Source organism: Chroicocephalus ridibundus, chromosome 5 (assembly GCF_963924245.1).
Source record: "Chroicocephalus ridibundus chromosome 5, bChrRid1.1, whole genome shotgun sequence".
NCBI lineage: Eukaryota > Metazoa > Chordata > Aves > Charadriiformes > Laridae > Chroicocephalus > Chroicocephalus ridibundus.
The window spans coordinates 13,082,570-13,107,101 of record NC_086288.1 but is presented as its reverse complement, the minus strand read 5'-3'; the positions used below and the strand labels follow the sequence as shown (position 1 = coordinate 13,107,101).

General features: G+C 45.1%; 2 protein-coding genes across 7 annotated transcripts in view; one reads left to right on the top strand and one right to left on the bottom strand.

Annotated features, from left to right (window-relative positions):
* Positions 1-1,200: 1,200 nt before the first annotated feature.
* On the top strand, positions 1,201-12,623 carry MGST2 (microsomal glutathione S-transferase 2). The gene is made up of 5 exons (XM_063336609.1): positions 1,201-1,281; positions 6,300-6,399; positions 7,590-7,660; positions 9,519-9,600; positions 12,408-12,623. The coding sequence occupies exons 1-5, from the start codon at positions 1,224-1,226 to the stop codon at positions 12,538-12,540; spliced, it is 444 nt and encodes a 147-aa protein (XP_063192679.1). The 5' UTR covers positions 1,201-1,223; the 3' UTR covers positions 12,541-12,623.
* Positions 12,624-15,917: 3,294 nt separating this feature from the next.
* MAML3 (mastermind like transcriptional coactivator 3) overlaps positions 15,918-24,532 on the bottom strand; it is a 319,248-nt gene continuing 310,633 nt past the window's right edge. For 5 of the 6 annotated variants that reach the window (XM_063336886.1, XM_063336889.1, XM_063336888.1 and 2 more), the window contains 2 exons: positions 23,218-23,305; positions 15,918-19,894 (listed from right to left, as the gene is read on the bottom strand). In XM_063336886.1, the coding sequence (XP_063192956.1) occupies positions 18,903-19,894; positions 23,218-23,305 (1,080 nt within the window). In that variant the 3' untranslated portion in view covers positions 15,918-18,902. The remainder of the gene's footprint in view (positions 19,895-23,217; positions 23,306-24,532) is intronic. The other variant, XM_063336885.1, reaches the window with a different exon arrangement.

The following is a 24,532-nucleotide window of genomic DNA, read 5'->3' as shown; positions in this document are numbered from 1 at the left end:
GCCTTTGTGGTTTTTACTTTTCAAATGACCGGCTCTGTTAGAATTTTCCTTCACTTCCCTATATCAGGAGGGTGGCAATGCATGGAACACTTCTGAGCCAGCCCGTAAAAACATAGAGAGACTGTGTGGTCAGAGAGCCAACCCATGCTACAACAAGAACCGCAATTAAAGTGCATAAATCAGCAATCAAAGAGTTACTAAGCACAAACATCCAACTACTGTTATTACAGTATATCTAACTCTTCCAGTCTTTAGAAAGAACAATATACTGAAGTAATACCCAAGAAATAACCTTTTAAGTTTTCGCAAGGTAAAATAACTGATTTTAAAGTCCTTTTTACGTTCACCTTTAAAATTAGCAAATTTGACTAAAGTTAATGAAATATCCCCACTTTAACATCAGCTGGAGGCAAAGTGGATAGATAATCCTGGAGTCACAACAAACATTACACTGGTTTTGTTCCAGCGGTCTTATGGGATCATAAAGGCTAATGACGTTAAGCTTCCTGTTAGTTAGCTGATGAAAAAATGTTCCTTGAGAGAATCTCTCCCAGTTTTAGGACTAGGCATAAGCTATAGGATGTGTACTCCAGGCAGTACAAGGAGGAGAGATATTTCTTTCTTTATTTCTTTCTTAGTTGTTTTACCCTCTGAACTATCCTGAACAATTCCTTTCTGCATGCCGACTGCTTGTAAAGTGGCTGTCATGTTACCCATCAGAGCCTAAGCTGTACATGTTGGGCAAAACCCATAAAAATTAAGCGTAGGGACAATACAAAGCTCCGGTCTCCCCTCGCATCTCCTGCACCTGCTGCTTTCGAGTGGCACCGCTCGTGATGGACGCAGACCTCGCCGCGCTAGACCCTGTACAAACACAGAACAAAAAGTCTTTGCCCCCAAAGACATTGCAACTGAAGTCTAAGGCATAAAAGAACAGCTGAATCCACAGAGGCAGGCAAGGCTGGTTTTGTTCTCTCTGCGCTTTCACACAGGCAAGAGGCAGGCAGGGCTGGCTGACTGTATTTGAACTTTTTCAGGAATGAAAAACGGCCATAATTTTGCGCTCTTGTTTTAAAAAGTTCGGCTGTTTTATTTCCAGGGCAGACCTTTGTTGCAATGCTGAAAAGCACTACAATTCTCCCACCTGGTGTTTTTCCTTATTGCTCACTCAAGATCTCTCTCCTATACACACATCCTGCTCGCACACGGAAGCTGCTGGGAACATGGCTGGTGATTTAATTTTGCTTGCGGCTGTCTCTCTTCTTTCCGCCTTCCAGCAATGTAAGATCTGGGGGGGTTGCATGGCTGGGGCTTGGGGAGGTTTCCACCGGTTCTGAAGTACTGGAAATTATTTTATGATAAACTGGCTGCTCTGTAACTTTAATTTCTGAGAACTCCTAAGGTTTTTCTCACCGGAACACTGTTTACCCTCCCTGTAGTCTGACAGGGGGTTGGCTCAGTGGGACAGATTACTTTTCCCTGTGGGAGAAACTATTTTGTTTTCAATTCTATTTTGTTTGCTGACTTCCTGGAATCATACTATAGTGAGAGCTTGTAACTAGCTGTAAAGTTACCCTAAAGCCACATCGTGTCTTGCTTTCGATTCTTATTTAGGCACCTATACAATTGAAAACCTCAAAAGTGAGAGTAAATTGTGAAATCAAACACTAATGCTGGACTGAAAGCACTGAAAAAACTGTTTTGTGAAATAGAGATATATACTGAGTATCTGAAATGAAAGAAGAAAACAAACCTTTACACCAGGCAGTAATAATATGAGAGATTCCATATTACATCCTCATCATTACGTTTCTTTAAGATCTAAATGGATTTCTTTTATCCCCTGCTGATATGGCTCTGAGAATCAAGGACTAGGGAAGGAAGTGGGCAAGTCTGAGATGCTCCTTTTGCTGTGTATTGGTCTAAAAACTGCAGTGTTATTTTTAATGCTTGTCATTATTTTCTTTGAAATATATTGATTCAGATAGTTGTGATACATTTTGAAGGCATTTGTGCTATACTAGCATGAGACTAAGAGCAAGTTAAAAATAATTATTTTGCCTTATTTTCAAAATCTATAGCACTGCCAACTTATCTGGCAACCTGTCTACGTGGCCTGATTGTTTGTTTATTTGTTCTCAAAGCCTCAACTACCGAAATAACATTCATACCCAGCAGAAAAAAGGCTTGAGAATGTGACCCTTCTAGGTTATAAAAAGCCCAACACAACGGCAGGCAAATAAAAAGCCCATAAAATTTGCATTCTCTTTTTCTGTCATCAGACCAGCTACAACATACCCCTGTGATCTTCAGGGTACGATCGCATACATTTCTATCTGGCGGCAATATTTCCCATTGACTTCTGTGAAAGTTCAATTTGCCTGCTTTGATTTTTAAGGTAGAAGTGTGAAGGAATAAAAACCAAACAAACATCTGGAAAAGTACTGCAGTTTGAAAACTCAAGGAATTGTACAGATTCTGGAACCATGAAGGGAGGGGGAAAATACCTATGTTCTTCCTTGTGATGGTAAATCCATATTACTTAATCATAGTTAAGATCACAGCAGAGAAAAGAAAACCTGGGTTTTAATTTACACCGGCAGCCTGACATCAAGCCCAAAGAGAGACGCATGTAAGAATCTGATCTGCTGATCTGATTTAAATCATCGCAGCTTGGCTTACTTTCAGCATGCTTTCTAGCATGGCTAAACCAACACAGATTCATTTATGGGAGTGCAAATGAATGTCGTGAAACCGGCACCATAAGCGTGTGTTATAACCAGTTCATGCAAGAGGAGTAGCCCAGCATGTGACCGCTTGCCGTGGTCAAAATACAACATACACAGCACTCGGGGCTCTGTTTTTTCTGCTGAGCCTCCGGTTCTGAGTTAGGAAGGTGCTAATGGGCAATATGACCTCCCTGAAGCAGTGCTGGAAGTCAGGTTTTGCTTAGCAATCACCAGAGGTACCAGATTTAGTGTCTCAGAACCATGAGGTATTCAAAGAATCAGGTCAGTAGAAGATTAAGCTGTGCAAGAAATGCTCTAGGGTAGAAAGAAAGAGCAGAAACAATGCAAGAAGTGGTTTCCAGTCAAGAATCCAGTTTTAAGCAGCTAAGATTTGCTTGAGAGATTAGGGCTTTGTAGGCTGATGGGAAAACAAGGGAATCCAATGAAAGGACAGAATGAATCCCAGTCATTGACACAGGAGAGAACAGGGAGGACTGGGGTCCCACTATATTGAGGCATCTCTCTCAACTAGCCACCTTTCAAAATCACTCTTAGTAATTCCAGGACCCAGCAAGACATTGTTAAAAAGTATTTGATTTTTTTTTTTTTTTAAATGTTGTAAGCCATGCAAATTAACATACACTATCATACACTGCGATACAGGTAACAGCTTCTCTACAGGCTTTTTAACACATAAAAAACGTTTGAGAGTAATGTTCCTTGAAAGCCTGCTTTGTCCCATATTTTCAGAGTAAAGACATTAACTCAGTAACCATAAATGCCACCTGAAGATGAAAGAAAAAAAAAAAAAGGCAAACAAAGGCAAGTCAAGCATACTTTGTAACTACCTCAGTCATGTAATTTAGCCTGCTAGAACTGAACAACTTGATACAGGGGGAAGAAAAGGCTGTGAAAATCTTTCCTTGCTCCTGCTGCAATGCTTTCTGGAGTCCTCACGACAGCAGCTCCAGTGGGTGGGGCAGAAGAGCTCTCCCATTGCTTTCTTGTTTACTTTAGCCCTTGTTAAACCATAATCACAAAGCTTAAATTTGGAGTTACATCGCTATTTTCCATTCACCAGAAAGGAACTAAAAGGCGAGTCCTATGCAGTTAGCAAAAAATATAGTAATTATTCCTCTCCTGAGCTCTTTTCAAGTCCCTGGTTGATACCTGTCTTGTTCTGCACACCGGGCTCACTTGTTCTTTTTAGGGTGATAGATGTGACTAGTTCTCCCATTACACAGTGCCACAGCTTGGGTTTCATTGGCATATAAAAGCCCACTTGGCCCTAATCGTAGCAAAGTTCCCATCAGTCACAGCAGAAGCCACTAAAGTAGTGGACTTCGCGATGGTCAGCTGTACTGTCATACTATCACAACCTGTTTCTGCATAGGGTTAGCCAGAGTCTCCCGTGTGCAAATCTCTGCCCCCCAAACTAGAGTCTTGCTGACCAAGCTATACCAAGGGCAAATCACATTGCAGCTGAGGCCAGGGTTATACCATGGCCTTGACAATTTGCTTTGGTTAATTGCACTGAACAAACAAGAACGATTTGGCCCCTACAGGGCCGTAATCTTCTTACTTCCCCCAGTAAGTTTATTTTGTCCAGCATCCATTCAAGGCCTTTTTTTTTTTTTTTTCCCAACTGATTTGGGTGCAATGAGCCACCTTGGCTTGCCTTAGTTCCTCAGTAGAAAAAACCTGGTCCCAGACTGACTGTAAGCATTGAATGGCTCAGTATGGCCAGAAAACAAGGAACGCATTGCTGGCTAAAAATGCCATTGCACACAACACTATGGATCACCTACCATTTTGACTAATACGCCAGGCAGGACTTGCCAGCATATAGTATTTGTCATTAAAAAAATAGATCATTTTGGGGCTGACAGAAGTTAAAAAGCAACTTTTCGGTTAAGTTTTCTGGGAAAATATTTATCAGAGGTAATTCTTGTGCTTCCACAAGTTTCAGTCTCCCTGAAGCATGTTCCCTAAACCTTCCCCACGACCATTCTTCTCTTCTGAAAGGGCTGCAAGGTGGCAAATAATGGATGAATCACCAGGCATGACAAGAGATGTGTGGTGGGAGTGGAGGAGGTCTTGCTGGATGCAAATACAATGAAAGGTCCTGTAAACCCACCTTACAGAGAGAGATATCCGAGATGGTCTGACTAGTCTCTGGAGAGAAAGGTTAAGAGGTCACTTGAACACAGACCGTAATTTCTTATATGGGGAGAAGACAGATGGGAAGATGCTTTTTTGGGAAGAGGCTTTGGCCACAAGGCTTAGCCATAAGACGTGCACAGGGCAGCACCACTGATATCTCTAGCTGTGTTTTAATGGCACTGCTCCCAGAAGGGAGGACAGCAGGTATGCTCTATGCACCTTAGACAGGTCTTTTTAGTGAACTCAGGTGGGTGCCTGGTTTCTGGATCCAGGTAAAGTTTAGGTACAAGGTAGTTAGCGAGCTTCTCGTACATGGCGGCTATGACACAGCCAGAAAAATAACTCCAAGTACACAGAGAGCTTTAAAGTCAAACAGGGTGATGCCCAGTAGCTCTGCTGCATGCAGAAAATTGCTGTCTGTGTATTGCCTTTTGTCCTTGCGAGCCTCTGTTTAACTTTTAGGGGGAGACTTCTGCAATGAGGACATCGGTAAAATAAGGCATACATATATGCATCAGTAGTAATCCTGAAAATACAGGTCAGAAGGACAGAGACAGAGTTTGACTGGTTTGGGGTTTTTTGGTAGGTAACTGATATTTAGTGACTGTACAGCAAGTAATCTGTCTTCTTCATGGCACTGCATCTGTTGTAAAAAATGCTTTTTACAAGACAGGTAAGTACTATCAGCTCCAATCAGTGGAGGTAGAAACACCCTAGGTCTTCCAACAGGTAGCTCTCAGTGCTCTCCAGCAGATGAGGTGGAGAGCAGGGAAAGGCCACAGCCTCCCCAGTTGCAGCTCTCTGCTCTTTCCAACGCGCTGGTTTTCGAGAGGCTGAGACAATAACAGATGGAAAAGCAGGCACTAGAAGATATGGGTAAATCTTCTATGGGTAAATCGCTTTAAAAATGTGGCGACCGGATTTTTGTTTCCAAAGATTGTAATGCTGCCCCATACTTCAAAGCGTCACACCTCTTAGTGTCACTAACACAAAATGACCACACACTATTCAAGTGAGTGGGGAAGTGACTTCCGTCAGCGCAGTGTGGTTACTGAGATCCTGCTAAGGCAGCAGGCTGCCACTGTAGAATGACTTAGACTGTGCAGTTCTAGGATTCAGATGAGGTGGAAGGATATTTAAGTCAGAGCTAGTGTAGCAAACACAAAAAGAGAATGAATATACTTCTGAAATAGCAATTTTTCCCCTTCCTCACAAGTGTCACTCTTGAGGAGGAGATCTAAACTTTTGGAGGGAAAAAACTAGTTTATCTAACATTGGTCTCTCTGTGTCAAATGAAATGGAAACCGCTGAAGAATAATGATCTCTATTTAAAAAATTACCGATGTGTTACGGACGCAACTGAGCCAGGGAACTGTGTAATTTGTGAGCCCTTATTTTTGCTTACAGGTCATTTTGCTTGGCTGGTGGGGAAATCGAGAATGAAGCACAAGGTCATGCCCCCAGCTGTCACCGGAGCTCCAGAATTTGACAGAACATTTCGTGCACAGTAAGTCCAAGATCATTAAGAAGGTGGCAATGAATAACAATTCAGTCCGGAAGAGAAGCAAAAACATTATCTTAAAATGTTACCTTTTCTTTGCATCCTTTGCTCAAAAAAACCCAGAAAAATAACTAACAGATCGCTTTTCAAATGGTTCAGCTATTATTTTAATGATAGTGGGGTAAGTTCATCTCATTTAAAACAGTCACTGCTCAAATTCTGATCAAACTAGGCAATCAGATTACACAAACCTAAGTAGGGGCTGAGAGCTAATTGACTGTAACTTAGAGAATTCAGATGTTCTGGATCTAGCAGGCTGTGCTGTCAGTTCTTGAGCTGTGGTTCACACCAAACACATGGAAGACAAGCACAGAAAACCTCTGTCTTCACAGTGGGTAACAGTGGAATAACCTAAGAAGGCAGCATTTTCCTAAAGGGCTTCAGTTTGTGATTAGCTAATGACCGTACGCAAAAGCATTTATATTTATTTCAAACAATCCCATCTGCTGTAACTGTAGTTGTAGTGGATAACAATAACGAGACATAGAATATATTAGCCAACGTATTAGATAACAAAATATGTTAGATATAAAAGGTTGCCTAATTCATTAAAAAGTAATTTATTCAGAACAACCAAGGAAAGATATCCCAACAAAATATTGGTGGGAAAACCGATGTCCACAAATAAAGATGTTATGGTCCTCACCATAAGAAGATCTGTCATGTGCTGTCTGTGCCTGATAGCACTTCATAAAGGCAGTTGGCCTCAGCAGAGCAATCCAAGATGCCTCTGCACAGCTCTGTGCTTCCTCTTGCAGTCCCAGGAATGCTGACCCACAAAACTTGGAGTATGGAGATAAGCGATTAACATCACATCCATGCGCTGGAATTCCTGCCTCTCTCTGCTGTACAGACACTTGATTTAGGATTATTTGTCCTATTTATATCCACGGAGTTGGGGTCCAGATCCTTGTCTAAGTTTAACTAACAGGCAAATGTCTGAAATAGTTTGTATTTGAGATTACAAAGAAGAGAATTTTTAGGAACACCAAATGCTGGCTTGACTGTGCTCCCACTGGATTCGATAGCATTAACTTTAGTGGCAACTAAAGGAGGCCAAAGCCAATTCTCCTTGAAAATCTCACTCACAGTTCTTTCCTGTTCCAGACTAATGTTCTTTCAAATTTATTCTGCAGACAAAACTGTGTGGAGTTTTACCCAATATTCCTGACTGTTCTCTGGACTGCTGGATGGTTTTTTAATCAAGGTAAATACTTTTTGTTTTTATCTTGGCCTGAGAAGTTTTACATAACTTTTTAAAACACTTTAGTTTTATCAGGAGGTAAACGACTGTATACATCTTTTCTCCTTCTTTTAATTGCATTACATTAGCATAGCCTTCCTAGAAGAATGCTCAGTGACACTCAAATCCCCACTTAGTCATGGCATTTCACATCGCCCCGACAGCTTTCACTTCTCTCTGCAAATCAAGGAGCCAGCACATGGCACGTTTATCATACACTCAGTGGATTTGCAGGGTGAATCATTCAGAAAAGCAGCTCCCAGATCCTTCCCACTAACAATTATTTGCACACTACGGGACAATTCTCACAGGACATCAAGCATAGCTGTCATCCCCGGGGAGGAGGCAGCCCGAAAAGACTCAGGCCAGAGCACTCGTGCCCATGGCTGGACCCCTGGCTGATGGAGACGGAGCTCAAGCCAGCAAACCTTCGGGTTTTTACATCCCAGTTGAGTGACATCGCTGCTGGGCTATGACTCATTTGTTTGTTCTGGGACATAGCGCTGAAGTGCAGTCATAACAGCGGCATCTCCAGCCATAGATACTGTACTGCAGGTGTGCGGCGGGGGCTCCTGAAAACCTATGGTGTTTTCTCAGGTGCCTAGCAGGGGGGCAGGTTTTGGCCAAACCTTCTGAACTCAGATGCCACAGAGCTTTCATACCTCTCGCTCTGTTGGGTTTTCCAAGGTGGGTTTGTGATATCTCCTAATAGAGCCTAATTTTGCCATTCTGCTCGATTAACCCTTCCCCAGCTGATGTTTTAGAAGCATGACGTCTGTGGGCTTGAGAAAGGATAACTAGCTTGTGCCCAGTATACCTCTCCTTCCTGAATGACTAGGTTTCTTTTCGATTTTTTATATTTGCTCTGAAAGAGTAATTTTTCTGGAGGGGGCAGTCCCATCTCCACTGCAAATCCAACGTAAATCCAAAGTAACACCACCTAAGTCAACAAATTGTATACGAGATAGTACATGCGCTCATAGACAGATAATTGCATCGAGGAAAATCAAAGTTGCTAACCAGCAACACAGGCACGCGCTGTCATATGTAAGAAAAGAAGGATTGTGTTAACCTCCTCTTTAAGTCATTTTTTCAGCTGAGCATCTCCCGTAGGTATGTTTACACAAGTTAATCCAGAACACAGCAAAAGCTGTCCTCTGTAGTACTCGCTCGCACCGTTTGAAAGAACACAAAATTATCCAGCTTAGTCCTGGATAATACGACTGACCTACACACCCTGCTCCATCTATCAAATGGAGGTGACTTTATACTCTTCCCACAGGGAGGTCAGAAAGCTAACTTCACTACAGCTTTCTCTCATGTCCTTGGATAAAAGCTGCTATATAAATGCAAAGCAGGTTATTAACAACATAAATAAGATTCTCTTAACAAAACAAACACTCCCCTTTAGCATGAACTGCCATCACAATACAAAATGACAGGGCTGGGTCAAGCCACAGTGCTCCAACCCACTATCCTGTCTCTGGGATAACCACCAAACTGGGGCAGGGGAGAGGTACAGATTCACATTAGTTCTTGAGGTCTCATTTTCAGGGAATGTTTTTAGATTTTTTTGGAGAGTCCTGTGCCCACCCCCATCTGTAAACCCATATCAAGATCCTTCTGTAGTGGATGATTAAGAATACGTATATCTCCTTTGAATGATTCTTTCCCAAGAGAGCTTCCCAGGGTATGGGTAGCTGTGAAAATCCCCGGACCTATACAACTAGAAAACTTAACTAAAGTTTCTGTCTGTGATCCTAATCTCTTAGTTTTCTAACTGTTTTGGGTTTTTTTGAGCTAATAATCTTTTCTTTCATAGAATCAGCTTCCTTTCTGGGTCTGCTGTACGTGTTTGCCCGCTACAAGTACTTCCATGGTTACGTACAGTCTGTGAAAGGAAGGTAAGGAGTTACCAACTGAACTCAGGTTAAAAGCTCTAGGCTGTGGTCTGAAGCTGGGCTGAGAGCCAAGGACTGGCAGTGAAAAGTGACTATAATTGAATGCAACATGTGTAAAGTGTCAGCAGGAGGTCTGAAGCGGAAGCCCTCGGGGAAGAGGGCTGGCTGTTGCAGTAGAAGCCTAGGTTAAGACGTGAGCATGCTGCAGGTCACGAGAGAGAAGAGGGTTGATGCTCACCTTGTGGGTGCCTGCTTTGTACTGAGCATATTGGCAACCAGACTCGGAGAGCTCTGAAAACAGCAGCACGGTTCTGCAGATCAGGACTGCTGTGGGATGGGAGACTGCTCAGGCAAGGCTTGCACAGCGCCTGCCTGCCTGCTATTGTCATTTTTCCTCAGTTTGTCACGTTAAGACCTTTACTCTGGCCACAAAAAATGCAAGCAAATCTGGCCTTGTAGGCTGATGAACTTTCACCACAGACAAAAGAACACAGCTGCAGATAAGCATACGTTAATGAATGTTAAGTGCACACCATCTCATAACATGAATTCTGCTTCAACAAACATGCCCACCAGCAAAACACCCCTCCACTATAAACACTCAAACACACGGTTTGTTTCTTGTTTCACTGAAGACACTGCACTACATTCTGTGTTCTGACCTAAGGCTCCTCTTCCAGCACACGTTATCAGTCATAAAAAGAAAATAGCATGATACATGCTTGTCATGAAATTAAAAAACTTAGGATGTATATTTCTAGAGGAAGACACAAAGCAATCAGAGTATTTTTGTAGTGAATAATCCTGCAGCAGCAAAAAGGCTGTACTACAGGGCTATTTCCCACAGCTTCTGTACCGATATTACCATTCTCCTTCACTACAGTCTACAACAGTCCTTTATCCTTTTTGGAAGAGCTGTTGCTTAAGAGAAGGGAGCGGCTAAGTTTTCTGGAACAAATATATGGAGATAATTTTATTTCTCCCAGTAAAAGATGCAATAATTCAAACAATGCAATGAACACCAACCAGAAGTCTAGCAACTATTAAGGAAGTTTGGGGAGCAAAACCATGGAAATGAATGAACAAGCAGAGCATAACGGACTTTTCTTTAATCAGCAAACTAAAAAGTCCTTTGTTTAAGAAATCTTTCCCATGCTTCACTTCAGTACTTTTAGACCAACTGATCCAGCCTCTCGAGGAAGCCAAGGAACAGTGGCTGGCTTTACTATTAGCAGAGCTTTACACTCTGGTGAGACTTGAATTTCTTTGCATTGAACAGAGGATGCCAAGACTCAGCCTGGCAGCCCTAGAAAATGGCTTTGCTCAGGCGGCTGCCTCTGCAGCCCAGCTGGTGCTCGCCTCCAGCTTTAGCTGGCAACAGGTCAGCACAAGGCAGGCATGCAGAACCCAGAACCCGGCCCCAAAACACACAACAAGCCTCCAGCAGGCCTAGTAGTGAGAGGGTCATTAGTCTTCACACTGAGTCTCAACCATCATCGTTGACTACAGCCGTGCTAGTTATAAGGACAAACCTGGTCTGCGTGCTCAAAGTGCTGGTTATGACACATACTATTGTACTTGATGACATGAATTGCAGTTCAGATTTGCCAAGGCTGGATTTTTTAAGAATACAGCAGGAACATGCACCTTCTACTCAGTTTCTGTGCTGGAGAGGCTTTTGCAAGTGAGCTGTATCCTCCACCTGTCCCTCCAGCTGGCTCTGATAGATGCTTAAAGGGCTAAGTGAAAGACTTTTTTCCTGCTCTCCTGAAACTGAGAAAAATCTCATACTTCATTCACCATTTTCAAATCCGCATGTAGACGTGGCAGGCTACTTACATCAAGTCTTTAGGCACCAGTGAGATTCTGAGGCTCCCCACACCCCCAGCGGTGCCCGAGCACCCACCCTCCTTCAACCTCCGTGGGTATGGGGATAGCTGGCTATAAATTGAAGGCTGACAAGCCCCTCAGACCTCTCTCCAATGCTAACGTGATGGGATTCTCCAAAGAGACCTTTCGTTGCTTGGCGAATTGGTTGCCCAGCGCAACCTGAGCAGAGATCACATTTTCCCCATTTATATACCAAGCATGACGTCTATGGTACGGAATATTCCATTGGCCATTCCATTGTGCTGTCTATGCTCTTTCCCAGCTTGTATGGGAAGATGAAAAAAGTCCTTGGCTAGTATAAACATCAGTTAGCAACAACTAAAACAATATGCATTATCGACATTCCTTTCACAGCAAATATGAAAACACAGCAACCACTAGAAAGTAAGTTAACTCTATCTCAGCTGAAACCAGGACAGTACCCTGATCACTGATTTTTTAGGATCAACACTCTCTTTCCGGTCAAAAAATCCATCTCCAAGTCAAGGTGATAACCAGACCTTGTAGCTCAGGGGAGAGTACCTGACCAACAGATGTGGATGTAAGAGACGCGCACCTCTCCCTCGGCCCCTACAGCTTCTTTCTCACACTCCTACACTTAGAGTTGCAGTGAGGTGCTCGAGCTTGTCTGTGGCTTTACCTACGGGTCTTCATGTCATGGGAAGAGCTAGCTTCATCCTGGAGCAAGTTCCTAACTTCCACACAAATATTTAGAAACACTGGGGGAGAGCTTTCCCTTGGAGAGGATATTGGGAATCTCTCTTCTCCCTAGCAAGAGTCATGTGTGGGAATGGTTTATTACCAAAACACTCCAAAGTAACCTTTCCGCAGTGGTCCTTTCTGACTCTACACACCTCTTCTTAACTGGTGTGGACAAGCAGTTTCACTTGTAACAGTATTTTTCTGCTTTCCACTTCTAGGTTAACAGGTTTTTATTTGAATCTGATAATTCTAACTTGCTTGATAACCCTGGGTGCAGCTGGGATTGTTAACAGCTTTCTGAATGAATACCTGGACTTCAGCATCATGAAGAAACTACGTAAATTGTTCTGAAGACTGTTTAAAAAAATAAATAACGTGGATGCTTTCCCTGAACACCAAAAAGATAAGCTGCATGTAAATAAAGCATCAGAGCTCTCTACTAACAGCTTGTTGCAAGGTAAAATGCATGGTTTTTCAGAGCTGTTTACACTTTCTCCTTTCCCTACAGCCTTGAAAAAGAGTCAGTAAGACAGAATGTCATGTCACATCTGCATTTGCAATTAAATGTTCTGTTTTCCCACCCCATATCGTAAACCCTAAACAAATGACATAAAACTAAACCCATTAATTCGCTAAGTAACTTAGTTGCAACTGGCACTGCAAGCATCCGCCCATCTTACCCAATGTCCTTCAGCTTTGCCAACGCCTCTGTCGTCTTCCTTTGCTCCTCTTCATTTTCCCCAGTAGTGCCATCCGTGCTGCACAAACGTAAAAACACGCTTCGATGCAATTTGCCGCTGCAAGGTCCCAATTTTCCGAGTATACCCAATCCCACCACGGGAGCCTGTCTAAGCCCATATGGAAATGCTGCTTTCTTCAGGAAAATGTTTCGAGCTACACTTGACCCTACGTTTCTGCAAAGGCCTTTTGATTTTGTACGCGCGTTTACAGTTCAACACATGCTCAAACACCCTTCTTGTGGAAGTGGGGCCCTGCTGGAGGCAGATCCCAGTCCTCACACAAAGCCTCTGGAAGAGAAGCTGTACCCACAGTATGGCACTTGCGAGAGGGAGAGCCAGCCCAGACAAAAAGGCGGCACAGATGCTCATCTAACAATTGGGTCTCCTGCATTGTCTCCCACCAAGGCACAGATGGCAGGGGTGTGGGAAAGACTAGACAAATGTCCCAGCATGGCCATGGCTCTGGGAATCATAAAACAACAATGAGAAGCAAACTGACTGTGAGAACAGTTATCTGCTAAAAGGGGGGGGAAAAGTGGTAGCTTAGCACTGTCAGCTCCAAGTATCCTGATGGTCAATTTAAACTATGTAGAAGAACAGAGAAGCAAGGCCATGCCTGACTATTTTGGTAGCTCCTGATAATTCAAACTAGTTAGGCAATGCTGAATGTACCCACGCTAGAGCCAGCAGGCAGAAATTTTCCTTGCCATGCCTCTGAAGACATGATTTGGCCAAAAAATGCTGCATGTTTATATAATGAGCATGCTTATGGTCTTTCTAAACGTGTACTGAGGTTGATAACCTGACCACAGAAAACTGAGTGTTGGATCGGGTTCATAATAACCTTTCAGATGAAAAAGGTGGACACCTGTACAGAAGTTAGCTTGTGATTAAAAGGCACAACTTAGTGCCTGCAAGTGCCAAAGGCTGAAATAGCATTTGGAACAATAAAATGAAACAAGTGCAAAGGTGCGAGACTTGGGTCCAATAATGGCTGCTGAGTAGAAAAGGACAGATCGTGATGGTGAACGGGCTGGAGCTGCCACAGCTGCGGAAAGGGCAAGTCTCTGGCGCTTGCCTCCAGGGAGGAAGTACGACAGGGACAGATTTAACAACCACAGAAATCACTGGGAATTCTTCCACTAGCCCTTCCGTGGGCTGAAAGACAGACCATCCACCTACACACCCACCAGTGATGTCTTCACACAGTCACGGGCAGCAGGAAGTGCTGCCACTGGAGTCAAAACCAAGGCAAAGGTCCAAAGTATGTAAGAGGCTTAAATACACACTAGGAAAGGCCCAAAGGGTCACTAACTGTGTTCAAATAGGCCTTTGCCTCTGAAATTATTCCATTCCAAGCTTACCTGTTGCAGTGGTCTGGCATATTTCTAGATAGCTATACACAGCTTCTCTTTCTCCTTCTTCTCCTTCCCCTCTTCTCCAGAAAGGAATAAACTGCTGTTGTACGGGGACAATTTCACATGCCAAAAAATGCAGGTGTGAGGCTGCCAAGCATCATCCAGCAGCGCAAAGCCAGAGAGCTAGGGGATAAACACGGACCTCACGTTTGAGGAGCTGCACCAGCTAACAGGAGGGCAGAAGTAGGCCTAGAGCTGAGGATGCCACCTGTCTTCTGAGTCACTGCTTTTTCCCCAGTGAGCCAGGACAGATCAAAAAGCGTCAAAGACTGACTCATCTATAATTAAAAACAAAATGCACCTATAACGGATGGGTGCTGTCAGCGTCAGTATTTAGTGTAACTCCAGCAAGAACCACACCATTTCCTGCCGGCTGATGGAGGAGTCGGTGTCAGGCTGCACTTTCAGCTTACGCTGTGAGTTGATGCAAACGTTCTTCTGTCGGTCGCAATCAGAAACGATGATGGTCGCTGCTGCAGCTCCAAAGCCAGTCGGTACCTAGGGGCCTCTTGCTGAAAGCATCCTTTCTCAGCAAGCCCTCTCCAGCACGTGCTGGGGAGCAGCTCTGACGAGTGCTCTGATCTGGGCCAGCCTCACTCCTTGTGCCCCATCATCCACATTTAGGATGGTAAAGGACTGGATTAAGAGACATTAACCTCACCTTAAAGGTTGTTTGTGGAGCCAAGCCACGCCGACATCCCGAACAGCAAGCTGTGCGGAGGTCCAATGTCTGATCCACGATGACTCCCCATTAGGCTGGAAACATGGAGAAATTGGTGTCGAGCCTTGAAGGCTTCTGACAACACGATTGTCACACTGTAGTGGTAGTAGGTGATAGGGAACTACTCTAACCATGTGTCTTCACACTTCCCCAGTTTCCCCATCTCCTCTTTCCAACTTCTATGTCCAACCCCGTATCTCCGTTTTTCCACCCCACCTCACCTCCCACACCTCAGCTGCAGGACTCTTCCACCCTGCGCTCTCCATCTTGTGTCCTCCCCTGAAAGCCCCTCCCTACTCCCTCCTTTTGCTCCCTACATGGAATAAATGCAAAAGTTTGGAGCTGGGCCCAATGGGCCCAATTATGGACCAGCTCCCCCCATAACAACTGCCTGAGCGCAGACCTCACCTCAGAGCACCTGCAGTTTTGAGAAAGGGACCTCATGACACCTCTTGAAGCACTCCTTGCCGTCACGGCAACCTGTGGCTCCGTTGGCCATGGGGAAGGCAGCTTGGACGTGCCTGGCAGGGCTAACCAGGATGCAGAGGGTGGTGAAAAAGCCCAGGGCAAGAGGGCTGGCCTGGTACCAGCTATACCTGCCCCGCGTCCGGCCAGGCGAGGGCAGCTCCGCAGGCTGCCACGGAGAAACCCCTGCCTGAAGCCGCTTCCCTCCTCCCCCTGGAAGATCACCCACCGAGGCGCAGGCGTGGGGCGAGAGATGATCCTATAAACCAGCCTTGTATATGACTCAGATAACCATCTTTTATTTGTTTTTTTTTTTTGTTTGGTTGGTTGGTTGGTTTTGTTCTGTTTTTTTTTTTTTTTTTCTTTTTTTCTTTAAAAGTGGTATGTTAACATCAGGTCTTTTTCTACATTTTCAGAGCCTCTGTACAGGTCTTAAAAGGAAATAAGCAATGCTTAATGTACAAAGTAAAAACAGAAAACTAGAAAAATCTGAATAAAATGGAGGAAGTTGCTGTCAGGGGTACAGTACAAATTAGTAAATAGACGTCATCTGAAGTGCAATACCACTGCAGTAAGGATGAGTTAAAGAATGAAATAAAAATACTCTATTTTAAACAAACAGTATATATATATATATTTATATGTATATATTTTACAGATAGTAGACCCAGTGATATCTGTAGAATTGTAAAAACATATTTACAAATAACTTTTTTTTTTTTAACATTACATATACATCAGCACCATAGTAAGAAATAAAAAAAAAAAACAAACCAACCCCAAATCTATTAAAATCTACCTCTCTAGTACTTGGTCCCAGTACAGAGTATTTGGAGGAAGCTTTACAAAGACAACGGAGACTCAGTCTTCATCACCATTTATTCACCTGCCGGTTGTGTATTTCTAATCCCTTCTTCCCCAGCTCTGCGCTGGCAGGGGGACCCCAAGAAAGGGACACTGTGCTGTCCCCAGTACTGTCCCCTGCGCAGCGGGCTCGCTGCCTCCTCTGTCCTATGGGGCAGGATGGGAATGTGCCACAGCAGCTCGTCCCTCCCTCACCCCCAGGCTCGCACAGACACACACCTACGCACCCTTCGGGGCACCCTTTCTCCTCGGCTTGCCTGCCCCTTCCCTTCAGGCTCGTCCGACCAAGAGCCACTTACCCACAAGAGGGACCGAGAACTTTGGCTGGTGCTTTCTCCTTCACTGAATTAGGGCCCAATCCGGCTCCTGCCGAAGCAGCGGACAGGTGAACCCCCGTCATCTTCAGTAGGAACTGGAATAGGTCTTTGTGCTGGATTTTAAAAAGGGGTTAGCTAAAAGAGATGTAACTAAAGCATTTTTTTAAAAAATTAGCAGTCAGGGCAAGATGGATTGATAGCTCACCTCGACCAGCTAGTCCATGTTAAAAATGCAGCTTGTCCTGCCTACATTATAGCATTTAAAACAGATACTTCTCCTCATCTAGGTAAGCCCAGAGAGGGAACCGTAACGGGGCGCTGAGATGGTTCCAGGCCCATTTTGCTCCCACTCCTCAATGAGATGCACATCTGTGCTCCACAGGGAAAGGCAGGACTTCAAAATGCAAGATGCCAAGCGCCTCAGCTCCCGTGGGTTTCAGCGGCTGAGCCCCTCGCATCGCCGGGCCCCAGGAGAGCAGCTCAAAGGAGGTAATCGGTATCTGGGTACTTGGTACTGGCAGTTGTACATGAGAGACATTTTCGCCACAGAGCACATCTTATGGCTCACAGAGGCCAGCATTAGGCCAGAGGTTCCCAAATTTTTTGGACTGTGGATCATGTTAACATTTTTTATGCATTGCTGTATACCCTGATAAGCAGCTCCCAGCTAAAAACACTAAAAAGGTGACAGGTTTCGGAGGACAGCCTGCCTCAGGCTCAGACTGCAGCTTGGGAACCGCTGCTTGAGGCATTCAGAATGGCTGGCATCTCAATATTGTGCAAGACGTATCACAACTTCATTACAGCGCGGCGCAGGACTGGTCCACGCAGCAGAGGCAGTGATACGTCGCTATCACCTCAAAGCTTATTCGGGCAGACCCCATGTTTGTAATAACTATATCAATTATTTTATCCATTCATGAATGATCTTTACAGTAGTCCTTCACTGGTCCCTCTTCTTCAAACACTGCAGTGAATTTTATTCCAGCAAACCAGAGAGATTAGACCAAACATCTGTTTAAAACTGAAGACCGAGTTGCACGTAACATCATGTTGAAAGCCCAGACACTCCAGGGTAATACTATCTGCCGACCTTGCGCTTTTCAAGAGGAGAGCAGAAACTCGCTCTGCCTGCCAAACCCTCCCTGTACATCTTCTCAGGCCCGTTTTCCCTTCCCCTGCCTGCCCCTTTGTGGCAGTTGTTGCTCACCTGAAAAAAAGTGCAGTCAGCTCACCTTGCTGAAGGATAGGAGGGGAAGGAAGGGAACTGAATCATACTGGAGCAGAAGGAGAAGAAAGGACCTGCGTAGGACTTGTGCTGATGCCTCTTGGTACCTCTTAGCCCTTCAACAGCATCCGAAGCCGCTGTCCCGCACCCCCAGGCAGCAGATACATGCCAAAGTGCTCTGACAGGGAAGCGCGATTGCAAGTCCCAAAGGGACTAAACAGCTTATTACGTTAACCCACCCACCTAAGGCGTCTCCAGCAGCACTCCCCTAATCAAACTGTCCTCACCGCACTGCACAATTTACGGTCTCCCACGCTTCTATTGGATTTTTTATCACTCTGCAGTGAAAATGGTGACCCGCCTGTGACTGTTTAGGTTTGTCACGTGTGTGCTGCACGTTCCCGTGTGACAGCCCTGTGGGCCTGGCCGTGGCTCACTGAGGCCTGCTGACCCCCGGGGTTAAGCCCGTTTCTGACCAGGGCCTGTGCAATCGTCCGTGGACGTCTTTAGGCTTCGCTCCCGGCTGTTTTCACCTGCTCCCCTGAAAGCTGCAGCGTTTACAGTTACATGAGGTGGGAGATATCGGGACCACCCCATACCCCTGCGCAATGAAGCCTTGTTTCAGCAGGGAAAGACCAAATTTTCCCAACCAGAGGCCTCACCTGGCTTTTCCAGTTTCCCCATCCTGCCCCCCACACACACACAGCGGGTGCTGCCACGCAACGGAGATTGCTTGGTGGAAGTCTTGGGATGCCGATGTTTTCATCGTCCCCTGAATCTTCCAAAGTTGGCTACAGATCAGCTCAGTTTGCACAATTAAAAACAAAAGAAAACAAAATAACCCCAAACCAAACCAATTCAAACAAAAAACCAACAATCCAAGGATGGGGAGAACATCCGACTCTCTCTTTGCTTTTTTTCCAAACGGAATAACCAAAGCTCCAGACTATACAAGCCCATTCACTGGGGGTTTCCAAACAACTCATCAAGTTCTTGTATCCACTCATCCCCTGGTCCGCTCTTAATGATGGAGTCCACAAGGTCTGCGCCCTCTGCTAAACTGGAGAATGACCCCCCTGCTCCTTCATTACTGTAGTTGTAAGATATGTCCTGAGTGGGATTCCGCTCGTAGGCCTGGCCTTGGCCGCTCTGAGCAAAGTTACCACCTGGCATCTGCTGCGTGGGAGGCTGACTAAAGCCAGCCATGGTGGGGACCCCTTGGCTTATTGCAGGCATCACCATCGGCCTGGCCTGGCCGGCTCCTTGTTGCCCAGGTAGTGGTTGCAGCAACTGTCTTCCCATCGCTGGGTTCAGGGCTCTTACTGTTCCACTCGTGTCCACAACCGTCTGATTAAGCCCCTGCGGGAAGTGCTGCTTGGACAGCCGTGGCTGCCCAGACTGCATCGGGTACGTTGTGCCATTATTGAAGGGCCCCATTTCACTGCTAGTCCTTCCAGGAATACCTTGTAAGCCTCGCTGCTGCCAGTTCTGTGTTCCCTGAGGGACAGTCCCCATCAGGTTTTGAAGCCGTGGTGCCTGTGGCCTGGGTAAGACCTGGCCCACGGATCCTTTCATCTGCTGCTGATGCTGGGGAAGAGCAGAGTTTACCAGCATGTTCTGACCAAAATTGCCCACCATTCCCACTGCTTGTCCGGAGGCAGGCTGCCTCGTTCCCTGGCCTGCGTTATGTGCCATGTTCATGCCGCTTTGGTTTGGGTGCTGCAACATTTGGCTCATCCCTGTGCTCATACTGTACATTCCTGGCTGGCTGGAAGAGGCGTTGCTGTAAGGAGCCATGCCCATGTCTGACTGGCCTGCGGTCGTGGGCAACGTGCTGGGGTTCTGGGAAGGACCCATTGCCATCATGCTCGCGTTCTGGGCCATCATTCGGGATGTCCTCATGCTCTGGAGGGCTGCTTGGTTTCTCACAGCTGCGATATCCTGGGGAGAACCTACACCAAAAAAGGGAGGAAGGTAAGAAAAAGCCACAACCCTGTAAATCTCAATTAACACATCTTTGCATAAGAGAGAATCTGTAGGAGGCTTCTGCATCACAGCAGGATTTCAGATTGCTGTGCTTTCTGAGCAAATAAATTATTGTTTCACGTGAAGGTCAGCGGAGAGCTAGAAGGTCGTCCATCCTTGGGAGATGTGCTTGCTGCCTAACGCTAGCTGCGTTTCAGAGATTATGTGTTCCCCACCTCACCCTGGCTGCAGCCTCTGTCCTGACCTGCCAGGTCCCCTCTCCTTGAAGGTGACAGCCAACACAGCTCAAGTGCTACCCTAAACAGGAATCGCTGATCCTGTTATGTATTCCATTTGTGAAGCGGGACGCTGTTCAGCAGAGAATACCATCCATGCAGACGAGCAGCCTAATTTCCCTGCAGGCCTAAAATGAGCCTGGCAAGGTTGAAAGGCCAATGATTTACTCACTAAGTAATTCTCAATTGTGACAACTTTGGGATGTGTACCCAAAGGAATTCACGGCTTGGGATTCTTGAGGAACTGCATTGCATGCGTGATGCCGTGGTTGGCTCCCTGATAATAACCTACTCAGGTAGCTAAGCCACACAGCCACAGGAGCTGCAGGGCTAAAATAGGCCCGCCTTTCTCTGACTTCGCTGGGACCGCAAATGAAATCGTTAAGAAGCAACCTGGGAGCCAAAGTCCCCTTTCAAAAATAAATATGAATCTTTCTTTTTGTGTGTATTGTTTTTTCCCCCGGGATCAGTGACAAGGGGCACCCTCCTCCATGAAAAAAATTAGTCCCTAAGACTTCAAAGACTGTGATTCAGTAGCACTTATCTTCTTCAGATAAGCCTAATTCAGCTTCTAGCAAGCCAATGAGAAAGCGTCCGCTGGCCTTCTTCAATGGCAGCAAAGCAGCTGAACTTCAGTTCACTGTTTGAAGCTCTCTTTTAAATATCTCCATTGTCTTTCAAAAGTAAGCCTTGAAAATGGAAATGTCAGGCTCAGAAGGCCAATCAATTTTTTAATAGCTCAGGAGGCATAAATGAATGGATTTTCTATATCATTGTTACTGATTAAGTCTATGCAAAGAAGAAAAATTGTTTTTTGTGGACATTTAAAGCAGGGAGAGTGTATTAGTGAATCGATATTATAAGCACATTTTACTCCACCTTAGGCCAGTGATGGGAAACCAGAAAATCCTAACCTTGTTAAATTCCACTGAACCATGGTTCTGTCATCATAACTGAACCATGCTTCTGTCTTCCTTTCAGGGGTGGGGGGAGCTATCGATTTCTGGGAAGCCAATATGCTTCTGTATTTACTATCTTTATTTAAAAACAATTACCGTAGCTCTGATTATGCCGTAGGTTCATTGTGGGTTTGAGTCACTACCACACCGAACTACAGAAAATACTCCGCAGGTGAAGCTCCGAGAGTGAGAGGCATACAATTACTCCCAGCTCAAACACTGTTAAATGCAAGACGTATATATAAAGTGGTTGCTTTAAGAGTCATAAACTGTACACAGCAAAATCTGAATGTTCTTAGATCAGCCCTTACGCGTTGTCCCTCGGTGGCAGACAACATACCTGAACATCTGTAGAGAATAAAGAATATTGGGCCCGGTTATTTGCGTTGGCTTGGTTTCCATGAGGGGTATGAATAAAGGAAGTGCCACCCCTGTAGTTTTGCACACGTGATGCAGAGGATGGCTACTTTTTGCTGCAGCAGGATAAGCGTCTCCTGCAGGAGGATGCTTTTAGCTCAACTCTCCAACATGCAGACAAATGAAGCATTTTGTAGCGTGAAGAGAGACCATCTGGATCTCACTTGCACAGGGCAAATGTAGCGGCAGCTTCTTCTTTATCTGTGCTATCAATTAAACTGGTTTCTTAATGATTGGCGCAGGGGTCTCCTTGAATTTTCTTAATCACCTCCCTCTTCCATGATTAGAAGCTGTCTCTTTTTGCTATGATTCCAGCAAGTGCTTAAGTGTACAGATAATGATAAAACTTCATGCATTTTTAGCTATTTTTTAATTGAAAATGGCAGTTGAAAACTTCCAAAGGAGTCACTACCAGCAAGTGGTTCACACACTGCTTTTGTGAATTACCGTGCTCGGTGTAAGAGGCAAGAGTTCAGACAAGAAGCAGTTAAAAGAGAGATTCAACAGATTTTAAGATTTTGGGCCACCTTCTGGTCTCACTTACACATAACCTACTGCACTCGATTACATTCTTGTGACTAAACAGGAAAAACGGTGAAATATTTATATTTAAATTAGCTCATTTATGAAAATTAATTCCTTGCTCTGTGGGATTAACCTAAACTTTCTTCTGCAGTTCTTTTAAATGATACATACGGAGGCAAGGCTTCAAAAAAGCATTAATGTAGAAAGATTTTACATCTACGTCTCATGGCGGCGCACACACAGATATATTTTGATTTTGCAAATGAATTATTGGGAGAAATTTCGGTTCATCTAGAGTTTATACTGTAAAAATAGAATGAGCAGGCGATCACAGAAGGAGCCGCCCTGATATACAGCAGCCGCAGACTGGGCTGCCCGTGCATTTCCTGGGTTGCCCCCCTTGTTTGCTGCTGCAGCTACATGACATGACACTGGCATCAATATACAGCACAAGTGCACATTTATTTCATGTATATTTAGAATCCACGGTTAGTGAAGACATTCAGCTGATGCTTTTCACCTAAAAAGCTCGGAATTAACTTATTTTCCTAAGCCAAAATGATTGTCCTTACATTCTTCAGTTACCTGCGAGCACGGGGAAATAACGCTTGCTTTTTTTGAGAACATGAAAAAAATCTCCATTTCAACTCAGATATTTCACTGTGTTTCCCACACCTGACATTTTTCAGACACTTCTTCAGATAAAGATGACCCCTCTGAAATTCCCCACTCATCAAATTAGATAAAAGTAGGGAACGAAGAGGAGTAAAACCAAGATACAGTGAGAGGCACTAACTGAAAAAAAAAAGCATAATGAGAGTTTAGGCAAACAAAATAAATCTGTAGAATCCAGATGTCAAAGAGGCAAAACAATCGTGAAACACAAAGAATGCAGGTCAGGGAAGCAGAAAGGAAATTAGAAACTTAACTAAATACACAAACCTGGGCATTCCCCTTTGGTAAAATGTGTGGTATGTGCAAGCGTGCAACCAGCCCGGCTTCCTATTCTGGCACACTGCTTAATCCCTGCTCTTCCCAAAACGCAGGAACTTTCACGTGCCCGCTACAGGGACATATGTTGGCTCGATACAGGAAAAAGGATTTGGCTTTTACCTTGGAACTGATTGACCTGCTGCACCGGATACGGGCTCCGCTGTTGCTGCAGATGCTGCCGAGGCAAATGTGACTGCTGCTGCAACTGCTGGACATGAACGAGGGAAAGAAAGCAGAAGAGAAAAAGATGATTAATTAATTAATGAGCCGAGCAAGGGGCTGGTGGCGAAAGTACTGCAGCAAAACTGCAGCGTTTCTTATCTAGCAAGCTGCGCTGGAGAGACAAGTGGAGTCATTTGAAGAGTCCTCCTGAGAGCACTCAACACATGGGCTCCTTTGGGTTCAAAAGGGAACGAGCACCGAGCATCATCTCTCCTTACTCACAACCACTTCATCTCGACCTCTGCAGCGCGAACCAAACTGGCTGAAAGGAGAGGGAGGGATATGAGATCACTTGGCTCACCGAGGTCTAAGGGCCACACGCCCTTTTTCCTTCCCCCAGCCCTGCCAAGGTCTAGCGGTTTGTGCCGCTGGCACAAGGTTCGCCTCCACCTCCGTGCTCAAAGCACTTGGCTGCAAGGAGTGCTGCACCCTCACCTGAGCACTGCCGCCTGGGACCCTTCTCTAGCCAAAACGCAAACGGCTACTACGGCCCATTTCCCTCTTGCACTTCAGGGAATGATATTTGGGGAGCAGGGAATTGCAAAATGCTTCCCTCTCCCTTGATCCAGCCCACCAGCCCAGCTCCTCTGGGGTTATTTTCTATGAATACTCATGCATCTAAAACAGAATCAAGGGCTGATTATAAGAACAGAGAGTGTGTTTACCAAGGCTCTCAAAGCCTAGTTTATACTTGACTAAACAATTACTAAAAGGACGTATCTTGGTGCTTCATCTGCGGCTGTACAAACGCGGTGTCCAAAACCAAGGATGTGTAACAAAGGCGAGAAAATGGCAAAGACAGCAAAGAAGCACGTATGAATCCCTGCGTTCATAAATACGTGTTACAGACTACCAAAAAGTTAACAGGAAGGAACCTTGTTAGGCACTAAACACCCAAAATCTAGGAGCCTGAGGACTCTGAGTTCGTCCCTTTTCACCCATGCCAGCACCCCTGACAGCCACAGGTCTGTAGGTTTTCCACACTTTAGGCTTGGCTTCAGCAGCCAGGTCAGGGACTGGCTCTTGGGTTTATGCACTCGAAGCGGCCTAGTCCACGATGGGGGAACACTACTGTATCCTCACTCCTCCGCGCTTGTTCACCTCTGAACCAATTCGTGCATCTTTACCCTGACTATTTCTAGGAGCGTCCTTCCTGTTCGTTGGGGGTGAATTTTTCTGCTTCTCAAGAGGACCCTGAGAAGAGCGGAAGGCT